This window comes from Tachypleus tridentatus, chromosome 7 (genome assembly GCF_004210375.1).
Source record: "Tachypleus tridentatus isolate NWPU-2018 chromosome 7, ASM421037v1, whole genome shotgun sequence".
Taxonomy (NCBI): Eukaryota; Metazoa; Arthropoda; class Merostomata; order Xiphosura; family Limulidae; genus Tachypleus; species Tachypleus tridentatus.
The window spans coordinates 109,602,424-109,615,876 of NC_134831.1; the positions used below are offsets into that span (position 1 = coordinate 109,602,424).

A 13,453-nucleotide genomic window follows, 5' to 3' on the forward strand; every position below is an offset into this window, starting at 1 on the left:
CCAACTTTAGCTAAAGAATGTACACATGTTTAGATCACTTTCTGGCTGATGTTACACACATTTTTTTTTCCTTTATACGACTGAAAAATCTCACGTGTTAAAAACAAAAAAACATCAGAGACAGTCACTATTGAAAGCATGACGTACGTAAAAACATAAGGCGGGCCAAGGTACAAGTAGGACAGACTGTAAGAAGTTAGATGGCTTCATATAGCCTTGATACAACCTACTTTTTAGTTCATGAAGATATACCAGGAAGAGAAGGTAAGTGTACCTAACACTAAACGTCTAACTAAACAGGAGGATAACAGAAATACCAGATTTGTTGCAGAATTAACAGTGGTCCTATACGGCTGACAAGATGACGTCATGTTTAATAAACGGGAAAGGTCCGAACACCATCGTTCAAAAATATCCAAACTTTTAATTAATAAAATCTTTGTTAGTTTGACAAAATCAGGTTTAGAAGAAAAACACTCTCATAATTTTATTTATTAACAAGCCACGATATTATTATTGAACTGGTACTGATGACTCACAATATCAGTATTGAACTGGTGCTGATGACTCACAATATCAGTATTGAACTGGTACTGATGAGTCACGATATCATCATTTACCTGTATTAATGAGTCACGATATCATTATCGAACTGGTACTGATAAGTCACGTTACTGAATTTTAATTGGGAACACTAATCAAGCTATAACAATGTTTGTTATTAGATTAAGAATATCTGAACAGACAGCAGGTGCTATTAAGTGGTTGCTATTCATCCAGTAATTAATTAGATTTACACGTCTTTCATTACCAGATTGACATGTGTCTAATAACTACATTTAAACGTGTTTCGTTACAAGATTTCAACGTGTCTAATCACTACATTTAGACGTGTTTCATTACAAGATTTCAACGTGTCTAATCACTACATTTAGACGTGTTTCATTTCAAAGATTTCAACGTGTCTAATCACTACATTTAGACGTGTTTCGTTACAAGATTTCAACGTGTCTATTCTCTACATTTAGACGTGTTTCGTTACAAGATTTCAACATGTCTAGTCACTACATTTAAACGTGTTTCGTTACAATATTTCAACGTGTCTAGTCACTACATTTAAACGTGTTTCATTACAAGATTTCAACGTGTCTAGTCACTACATTTAGACGTGTTTCATTACAAGATTTCAACGTGTCTAATCACTACATTTAAACGTGTTTCATTACAAGATTTCAACGTGTCTAGTCACTACATTTAAACGTGTTTCGTTACAAGATTTCAACGTGTCTAGTCACTACATTTAAACGTGTTTCATTACAAGATTTCACCGTGTCTAATCACTACATTTAGACGTGTTTCGTTACCAGATTTCAACGTGTCTAATCACTACATTTAAACGTGTTTCATTACAAGATTTCAACGTGACTACATTTAGACGTGTTTCATTACAAGATTTCAACGTGTCTAGTCACTACATTTAAACGTGTTTCATTACAAGATTTCAACGTGTCTAATCACTACATTTAAACGTGTTTCATTACAAGATTTCAACGTGTCTAATAACTACATTTAAACGTGTTTCATTACAAGATTCCAACGTGTCTAATCACTACATTTAAACGTGTTTCATTACAAGATTTCAACGTGTCTAGTCACTACATTTAAACGTGTTTCATTACAAGATTTCAACGTGTCTAATAACTACATTTAAACGTGTTTCATTACAAGATTCCAACGTGTCTAATCACTACATTTAAACGTGTTTCATTACAAGATTTCAACGTGTCTAATCACTACATTTAGACGTGTTTCATTACAAGATTTCAACGTGTCTAATCACTACATTTAGACGTGTTTCATTACAAGATTTCAACGTGTCTAATCACTACATTTAAACGTGTTTCATTACAAGATTTTAACGTGTCTAGTCACTACATTTAAACGTGTTTCATTACAAGATTTCAACGTGTCTAGTCACTACATTTAGACGTGTTTCGTTACCAGATTTCAACGTGTCTAGTCACTACATTTAGACGTGTTTCATTACAAGATTTCAACGTGTCTAATCACTACATTTAGACGTGTTTCATTACAAGATTTATACGTTTTAACAGTTACTACGTTTATATGTGTTTGAATAATTACTCTATTTGCATGGGTTTCAATTTTGTTTGCTGTTAATCCAAAGCTACATAACGGACTGTGTGTACTCTTCCCACAGTAGGTACTACAAGTCAATTTTGGCGTTACAGTCACTCAGACTTCCCGCTTAGCCACCGGAAGGAGGAAGGTTGTCAGTGATAACGAGAAGACCCACTTGTGGAGAAAATATATATATATATATACGTTATGACTTGGTAAGGAAACAAATCGAATTAAGTCGTCTTATCAGATATTCAACATCTTCCTACAACATCCTAAAACTATATTTCATCCAAAACGTATTGTATTTAAACTTTCAAATAAACACAAGTAATTTCAAATATCATATCCTATGACTTGTATTTGATACAATTATCTTGTTTTAAAGCTATTAAAAATATATTTCTAGCCTATGCTTTCGGTCTAGACGCCTCTAAAAGTTTAAAACTTTTCCCAATTTTTTACGGAAGTTTATGCTATATATATAAAACCAGTTACACTAGAGTTAGTTAACATAATAATAGTAATCATTGTAAGATAACTTACTTAATGTTTCAGGTATTGCCAATCTGATCTGTAAATATTTAGCTTGTGTGCCAACCAAGAAATAAGAAACCACCAACAACGACTTTCTATTAAGATATCGTTTATTACTAGAGTTAGGCCTATCACCCAACGTTAGAATTTAAAGTTGAAGAAATCAAATATTAATCTTATTTTGAAGTTAACTGGACTTTACTATTATTATTTACAGTATTATTATCTCAACAGAATAATCCAAAACAATCAGCCAACAATATAAAACATTAAAATAGTATATTTTATAAATATAATAATACTGTCTGTTGTATATTCATATAACTACTTACCTATGTAAATATAATAGTACTGTCTGTTGTATATCCATATAACTACTTATCTGTATAAATATAATAATACTGTCTATTGTATATCCATATAACTACTTACCTATGTAAATATACTAGTACTGTCTGTTGTATATCCATATAACTACTTATCTGTATAAATATAATAGTACTGTCTGTTGTATATCCATATAACTACTTATCTGTATAAATATAATAATACTGTATGTTGTATGTCCATGTAACTACTTATCTTTATAAATATAATAGAACTGCCTCTTGTATGTCCAGGTAAGTACTTATCAATATAAATTTAATAGTACTGTCTGTTCCATATTCAAGTAACCACTTGTCTATATAAATATAATAATACTGTCTGTTGTATGTCAATGTAACTACTTATCTATATAAATTTAATAGTACTGTCTGTTCTATGTCATTGTAACTACTTATCTATACAAATATAATAGTAGTGTCTCGTGTATGCCTGTGTAACTACTTAGCTATATAAAAATAATAGTATTGTCTGTTCTATGTCTGTGTAACTACTAATCTCTATAACCATAATAGTACTGTCTGTTTTATATCCATATAACTACTTATCTATATAAATATAAAAATACTATCTCTTGTATCTTCATGAAACTACTTATCTATATAAATATAATAGTACTGTCTGTTGTAAGTCCATATAATTACTTATCTACTAATACAACTATCAGTTGAATGTCTAAGTGTGAAACAACAGCTCTAGAACACGTAATGAAAATACAACTATCAGTTGAATGTCTGTGTAAAACAGCATCTCTAGAACACGTAATGAAATGAAAATACAACTATCAGTTGAGTGTCTGTGTAAAACAGCATCTCTAGAACACGTAATGAAATGAAAATACAACTATCAGTTGAATGTATGTGTAAAACAGCATCTCTAGAACACGTAATGAAATGAAAATACAACTATCAGTTGAGTGTCTATGTGTTGAACAGCAGCTCCAGAAAACGTAATGAAAATATAACCGTCAGTTGAATGTCTAAGTGTTAAACACCAGCTCTATAACATGTAATGAAAATATAACTGCTAGTGAATGTCTAAGTGTTAAACACCAGCTCTATAACATGTAATGAAAATATAACTGCTAGTGAATGTCTAAGTGTTGAACACCAGCTCTATAACATGTAATGAAAATATAACTGCTAGTGAATGTCTAAGTGTTGAACACCAGCTCTATAACATGTAATGAAAATATAACTGCTAGTGAATGTCTAAGTGTTAAACACCAGCTCTATAACATGTAATGAAAATATAACTGCTAGTGAATGTCTAAGTGTTAAACACCAGCTCTATAACATGTAATGAAAATATAACTGTCAGTGAATGTGTAAGTGTTGAACACCAGCTCTATAACATGTAATGAAAATATAACTGCTAGTGAATGTCTAAGTGTTAAACACCAGCTCTATAACATGTAATGAAAATATAACTGCTAGTGAATGTCTAAGTGTTAAACACCAGCTCTATAACATGTAATGAAAATATAACTGTCAGTGAATGTCTAAGTGTTGAACAGTTTTAAGTCTTTTAGTTTAAAATGTTTGTTAGCAGTGTGTATCTCCTTAGAAGACGTATCAATAGCAATGGCCTAGAATATATTTAGGATAAAATACTTACAAAAACAGGATAACTCAACCACAAATTTCTTGTGTAATAAAATGTTATAAATTGTCTCGTTGTTCACGATACAAAAATATAGATCATTAAACTAATTTTATTCAATTTTTGGCTTACTTCAATTTCGTCTGGTAAGCACGAGGACAGGTGAAGTCAGCGGAGTTTCCTGAATGTATTGTGTTTGATGTCCTCTGAAAGAAGGTTTGTTTGCTTGTTTTGAATTTTCGCGCAAAGCTACACAAGGACTCTCTGCACTAGCCGTTCCTAATTTTGCAGTGTAAGACTAAAGGGAAGGCAGTTAGTCATCACCACCTACCGCCGACTTTTGGGATACTTTTTACCAACGAATAGTGGAATTGACCATCACATTCTAACGCTCCTACGGCTGAAAAGACGAGTATATTTGGTGCGACGGGGATTCGAACCCGCGACCCTCAGATTACGAGTCGAACGCCTTAACCACCTGGCCCTGCAGGGCCTCCTAAAGAAGGAAGTCTGAAAACTTTTCATGACGAACATTAGCTTATGATATTTTCAATAACCTCTAATAGTTCAAAAGAAATAACTATGTCACTATGCAATAAGAGAGAGAGAGAACACGCTAACATTTTAGCCGCTATCTGAATGTGTTAGAGGAATGTCACTTTCTGGTCACCCAGGCGAGAAATATTCTTTTCCTGTTGTCAGTTTGTTTTGTTCAATCGAAACAGGCTCTGACAACGCATCTTTTCCCCAACAAAATCGTTGTTCACAAAAGCCAGAACGTTGTCTGAGAGCACCTCTAATTCTACGTTGACTCTAAACACTTATTTCTAAATATCGGCCACTAGGTCACACAACAGAGACCAATTTCTGTAACACGTGCTTACACAGCTAACAACGGGTGGGCCTGTCATACGGAACAACTTATGATAAACCAACATGATGGACAGATAATAACTCACTTCTTATTAAGCAATTCCTTAATGTGATTACACTTAATAAAGTATGTCGTAAAATACATTTGCAAATTATTGGTTTCAAATTATCAATACTTGTAACTTATAACATAGTGTTTATATCGTAATAACACTATACTTAATATTATATCTGTTATTATAAATATTATATATCCACAAAAACTAACATACAGTGTCACTGTGTGTACTAGAACAGTAACATACAGTGTCACTGTGTGTACTAGAACACTACCATACAGTGTCACTGTGTGTACTAGAACACTACCATACAGTGTCACTGTGTGTACTAGAACAGTAACATGCAGTGTCACTGTGTGTACTAGAACACTACCATACAGTGTCACTGTGTGTACTAGAACAGTAACATGCAGTGTCACTGTGTGTACTAGAACACTACCATACAGTGTCACTGTGTCAACTAGAACACTACAATACAGTGTCACTGTGTGTACTAAAACACTAACATACAGTGTCACTGTGTGTACTAAAACACTAACATACAGTGTCACTGTGTGTACTAGAACACTAACATACAGTGTCACTGTGTGTACTAGAACACTAACATACAGTGTCACTGTGTGTACTAAAACACTAACATACAGTGTCACTGTGTGTACTAGAACACTAACATACAGTGTCACTGTGCGTACTAAAACACTAACATACAGTGTCACTGTGCGTACTAAAACACTAACATACAGTGTCACTATGTCTACAAGAACACTAACATACAGTGTCACTATATCTACAAGAACACTAACATACAGTGTCACTATGTCTACAAGAACACTAACATACAGTGTCACTGTGGGCACTAGAACAGTAACATACCGTGTCACTGTGTGTACTAGAACACTAACATACAGTGTCACTGTGTGTACTAGAACACTAACATATAATGTCACTGTGTGTACTAGAACACTAACATACAGTGTCACTGTGTGTACTAGAACAGTAACATACAGTGTCACTGTGTGTACTAGAACACTAACATACAGTGTCACTGTGTGTACTAGAACACTAACATACAGTGTCACTGTGTGTACTAGAACACTACCATACAGTGTCACTGTGTGTACTAAAACAGTAACATACAGTGTCACTATGTGTACCAGAACACTAACATACAGTGTCACTGTGTGTACTAGAACACTAACATACAGTGTCACTATGTCTACAAGAACAGTAACATACAGTGTCACTGTGTGTACTAGAACACTAACATACAGTGTCACTGTGTGTACTAAAACAGTAACATGCAGTGTCACTGTGTGTACTAGAACACTAACATACAGTGTCACTATGTGTACTAACACTAACATACAGTGTCACTATGTCTACAAGAACACTAACATACAGTGTCACTATGTCTACAAGAACACTAACATACAGTGTCACTGTGTGTACTAGAACACTACCATACAGTGTCACTATGTGTACTAGAACAGTAACATACAGTGTCACTATGTCTACAAGAACACTAACATACAGTGTCACTGTGTTTACTAGAACACTAACATACAGTGTCACTGTGTGTACTAGAACACTAACATACAGTGTCACTGTGTGTACTAGAACACTACCATACAGTGTCACTGTGTGTACTAAAACAGTAACATACAGTGTCTCTATGTGTACTAGAACACTAACATACAGTGTCACTGTGTGTACTAGAACACTACCATACAGTGTCACTGTGTGTACTAGAACACTAACATACAGTGTCACTATGTCTACAAGAACAGTAACATACAGTGTCACTGTGTGTACTAGAACACTAACATACAGTGTCACTGTGTGTACTAAAACAGTAACATGCAGTGTCACTGTGTGTACTAGAACACTAACATACAGTGTCACTATGTGTACTAACACTAACATACAGTGTCACTATGTCTACAAGAACACTAACATACAGTGTCACTATGTCTACAAGAACACTAACATACAGTGTCACTATGTCTACAAGAACACTAACATACAGTGTCACTGTGTGTACTAGAACACTACCATACAGTGTCACTATGTGTACTAGAACAGTAACATACAGTGTCACTATGTCTACAAGAACACTAACATACAGTGTCACTATGTCTACAAGAACACTACCATACAGTGTCACTATGTGTACTAGAACAGTAACATACAGTGTCACTGTGTGTACTAGAACAGTAACATACAGTGTCACTATGTGTACTAGAACAGTAACATACAGTGTCACTATGTGTACTAGAACACTAACATACAGTGTCACTATGTGTACTAGAACACTAACATACAGTGTCACTGTGTCTTATAGAACATTAAAGAAATGTGACAGAATAAACACCACACCATCAACATGAACTTGGTAATAATTAATGTACATTACTATTGAGGTAAAAACATGGTGTTTATATTACTGTATTCAATACATATAACTAATTAATGTTACTCGAATAACTAAATATAACTCATAAATACTACTCCAATAAATACATGTAACTGATAAATATTACTCAAATAAATGAGTATAACTGATAAATATTACTCAAATAAATACATATAACTGATAAATATTACTCCAGTAAATAAATATATGTCCTTTATATGTATAATAAGTATGTATAGTTAATTAATATTAATCAAGTTGTAAACATATGATATTTATACAATCCAATAAATACATACATGTGACAATCAATACTCCTGTCAAGATATACGTGTGTTTATAGATTCCAATATATACATGTAACAATTAATATTACCTTAGTCAAGATGTACGTGTGTTTATACACTCCAATATATAGATATAACAATTAACAGTACCTCGGTCAAGATATATGTGTGTTTATGTATTCCAATATATACATATAACAATTAACTATGCCTTGGTTAGTATACATGTGTTTCTGTATTCTAGTACAAACATATAACAATTAATATTACCTTAGTCAAGAAAAATGTGTGCTTATGGATTCCAATATATACATATAACAACTAATAGTACCTCGGTCAGGATATATTTATGTTTAAGTATTCCAATACAAACATATAACAATTGATATTACCTTAGTGAAGATATATGTGTGTTTATAGATTTTGATACATAGATATAACAATTAACATTACGTCGGTCAGGGTATACGTATATGTGTTTATGTATTCCAATACATACATATAACAATTAATAGTACCTCTGTCAGGATAGATGTGTGATTATATGCTCCAATGAAAACATACATCAGTAATTCGTGATGACGTGTAGAGAAAATTATATATTTAACAACGGTTGTTATGGATAGAGAAAGTACTAGTAGAGGAGCGAACAACGTTTCGACCTTCTTCGGTTATCGTTGTTCGCTCCTCTACTGGCGTATTCTCTACCCATACCAGCCGTTGTTAAATATATAATACATCAGTAATTGTTTCTCTTTACTGCCTATCTTATTACTTCTTAGTGTAGCATCTTTGTCAAGTTGTGTAGGAAAATGTTTTACAAAGTGAACATTTGATTTAACAAGTTCACATGAGTTTGTTTTTTTACATAGTAACGCTTTTACATGGTCTGGGAGAAAACTTTCCAGTCAAAAGAACTACTGATACTCATTAATTTTGCTGGTTCACATTTTTTATGAAACATATGTGCTAAGAAATGAAACCTAGAACTTGGTGCAAAAAGAGCCCTTTCCGAGCGGCAATTTGAACGTTTTAGTTCTTACATTTGCTGCTTGGAAAAGTGCTGTGACGTAATAGTTGCCAACAAACCGCCAACGCCAGCGCGTTGAATGTTAATAAACATGGCCAGTGCATACGGAGAAACAGAAACAGAGTCTGTTTTAACTTTGTGTTCTGAACAGTGTCGAGTAGCGCCATATCAATTCGAACCAACTCTGAACGAACCTAGAACAGTTACACAGATCTGACAAGTTCTAGTGATGAGGACAGTTCCAGAACTGTGAGTGATACTGAAGAAATAAGATTATATATTAAAACAACATGCTTTATGAGGTTTACATTTAATATGACAATGTCAAAGTACTGTGTTAAGATTAATTTTATTATGATGAGTTATGTTATGGAGTTTATATTTGATTGTTTACAAGTCTACAATGTTTTTAAATACATAGCATGTACTTGATTAATTCAACATGTTCAAGACATAGTCTTATTTCAATTTATCTTGAAATGTTAAATTTGTAAAATGGTATTCTTCAAACTTTTCCATATGTAAATATTATACAAAAACATCTACAGAATGATCTACCAGCTTTTAAACTTGGAGTATACTCTATTTGGGATAGATTTGTCCACTGTCCAGACTAGGAAATCAAGGTTTCACTGGCTTTCAGGTGCCACAAATGCAAAACACGCTCATGAATATGAAATGTGTATATCTAGTTAGATTCTTCAAAAACTTGTACTTTTTAAATTATTATATTATACTAGTTATTGTTTATCGCTTTATACTGCACACATACCTTTAAGTTTGTTCATTTCATGATGGCAAGGGATGGCTATAGAGGGGTGGAATCTGTACGCTGCAGGCTGAGATCAGTCCTCGTGTAGAGCTGAGGATCCGACACAAAACATGAGCGTCCAAAGTGATCTTGACAAAGCTTTAAATGGTGTGAATGAGTCTGGTCCTTCCTATTGACCATCCACACCCACTGTTGCTACCTTGCCGGTTCCTTCTCCTTGCACTGAAAGGAACAAAATGGTCGGCGCGCAACGAAGCGTGTTTGGCAACTATTACGTCATAATTGTAAAACGTCACGGAAACAGCCGAACGACCGAGAGGAACTTGAGTTCAAGTATCCGCATATTTTGTTTCATTTTTTACTCAAAAACTAAAGTGTTTAAAAATATGGCAACCACACAGGAATTATACCTAACCAAAGCACAGTTTCTAAGGCAATTATTAAATTTGTTGAAAATTCACCTTTAAACTGTTGTGATCTTTTCACAGAATAACACTGAGATAAATTTATTAATATAATTAGTCTAACCTATAAATAATTATTTCACAGTTTATTAAAATACATCGCATAAGAGGCACGTGACAATTCAATGGATTAGAAAGTATAAAATGTGTTTATTTCTTGAATGTACGTGTATTTGTAAGAGATAATCCATATATCTACACCAGTTATTTAAACCAACTTTCGACCAGGTCTGGGGTATAGAGGAACATACAAAACACTTGTTTCGCCAAAATTGTATTTTAAAATTTAATAGATTTGTGTCGATTAAGATAGTGTTTGGAATTAATACGCTGATATTATTATGAACCTGGATATCGATACCTTCAACCAAACCACTCAATTGTCTTATTAGAGAAATAACGGTTAGTTTAAAGACAAGTAATTTAAGAACACATTATGTAACTATGTATTTTTTTGTTTCGAACCATTAGTAACCAAGTGGTTACATTAGCTGGTATTAGCTCATTTCTTCCTACAGACCATGAGTAGAATTAATTGTAGACAAATACGGTTAAGAATTACAGTTACTGTTAATAATGTCGACTGACACGGTTAATAATGTTAACAGTTACTGTTAATAATGTCGACTGATACGGTTAATAATATTAACAGTTACTGTTGATAATGTTGACAGATACTGTTAATAATGTTGACAGATGCTGTTAATAATGTCGACAAATACTGTTGATAATGTTGACAGTTACTGTTAATAATGTTGACAAATACTGTTGATAATGTTGACAGTTACTGATGATAATGTTGACAATTACTGTTAATAATGTTGACAGTTACTGATGATAACGTTGACAGATACGGTTAATAATGTTGACAGTTACAGTTAATAATGTTAACAGTTACTGATGATAATGTTGACAGATACTGTTAATAATACTGTTTGATACACTAACTCGGTAAGGATGTTTTCACAATACAATCTTATAAAGTCATAGTTACCATCGTCATATACTCATCTCAAGTTTAATATATTCTACCTTAATCTGACAAACACAGGTAAAGAAAAGATACTTACGTCCGACAAGGAAGAAGATGGACAAACCTAGAAACCAAAACCCAAAACTTTTAGACGTCATGATCGATAAATCACACCGACTGAGTGGATCATCATGGTACCACTTTTTGTGAATTTCACGTCCTGACAATCACCAGACTGAGCACGGTGAAACGTCTGCTGCAGCTAAAGAAAGCTACGTTAAAACTGAGGTTGTACACGTAAATCCTGTTCTCTGTAAACCGACTCCCGACGTACGTAACTTCTTGTTGGTGTGAGGTGGAAAACACGGGACTCCCCTACCTTCATGACGTAAATCGAGGTAATCACCACAACCTATTCGTAAAAGAAACTTGGACGTGCGTACTTCAGCAGTGGAGGCTATTGTTCCAAAACAATCAAAATGAAAAACTGAACTTTGTAATTCAGCAGTGGAGGACATCGTTCCAAAACAACCAAAGAAAAGAGAAAGAAACTTGGATCTTTCTTATTCTACGTTAGAGGTCATCCTATAAGAACGTCTAAGTTATCTGAAGACGCTTAGGTTAACTGCTGTAGGACTTCTTGGTTATTTACTTTAAAACTTTTAGGTTATTGATATATGACCTTCCAGGTCATATCTTTTCAGGGTCGGCTTGGCAAGGTGGTTAATGTGCTCTTTTTATCGCCTGAAGGTCGTGAGTTCGAATTCCCATAGAACCATACAACATAACCGTAGAAAACACTCAAATACTAAATAAAGAAACAAACATAAACAAACGTAAAATTAAAGAAGCCTTACTTATACAACAACTTAAACCCAAAATAAACCAATATAAAGGAACGCCTTTATACCTATATTAATATAATAAATAAAATTATATATTCAAATATCTAATACCGCCCTCTACATTTCGACACACAGTTACACAACCCCTTTCAAACATGTGGTCAGCTTCCGGTCAGTTACCTCTTTCTTTGTGAACCTGACGATGACCGAAGAAGGTCGAAACGTTGTTCGCTCTTCTATGTAAAGTGTTTTCTCAGCCCAAACGAGCCGTTTTTGCATATAAAGTTCGAATTCCCGTCCCATCAAATATGCTTCCCTTTTCAACCGAGGGGTTTGTTATAATGTCACGGTCAATCCCGCTATTTGTGGTAAAATAGTAAACCAAGAGTTGGCGGTGGGTAGTGATGACTACTTCCCTCCAGTTTTACACCACTAAATTAGGGATGGCTAGCGCAGATAGCCCTCGTGTAGCTTTGCGGAAAATTCAAACCAAACCAAATTTTTGAACAACTCGTTTCCTTGTTCCTGTTAAAGTTTATTACTAAAAGCAGTAGTGTGCATTGGATTGGTTAATATGTTTTTACTAAAAGTAGTGGTGTGCATTGCATTGGTTAATATGTTTTACTAAAAGCAGTAGTGTGCATTGCATTGGTTAATATGTTTTACTAAAAGCAGTAGTGTGCATTGCATTGGTTAATATGTTTTACTAAAAGCAGTAGTGTGCATTGCATTGGTTAATATGTTTTACTAAAAGCAGTAGTGTGCATTGCATTGGTTAATATGTTTTACTAAAAGCAGTGGTGCATTACATTGGTTAATATGTTTTACTAAAAGCAGTGGTGTGCATTGCATTGGTTAATATGTTTTACTAAAAGCAGTGGTGTGCATTGCATTGGTTAATATGTTTTACTAAAAGCAGTAGTGTGCATTGCATTGGTTAATATGTTTTACTAAAAGCAGTGGTGTGCATTGCATTGGTTAATATGTTTTATTAAAAGCAGTAGTGTGCATTGCATTGGTTAATATGTTTTACTAAAAGCAGTAGTGTGCATTGCATTGGTTATATGTTTTA

General features: G+C 33.7%; 1 protein-coding gene across 1 annotated transcript in view; it reads right to left on the minus strand.

The window, feature by feature from the left end:
* The window catches only part of LOC143256386 (uncharacterized), a 43,916-nt gene extending 31,877 nt beyond the window's left edge, over positions 1–12,039 (minus strand). Inside the window, exon 1 of the mRNA XM_076513566.1 lies at positions 11,634–12,039. Within this exon, the coding sequence (XP_076369681.1) occupies positions 11,634–11,694 (61 nt within the window). The 5' untranslated portion in view covers positions 11,695–12,039. The remainder of the gene's footprint in view (positions 1–11,633) is intronic.
* Between the last annotated feature and the right edge of the window lie 1,414 nt (positions 12,040–13,453).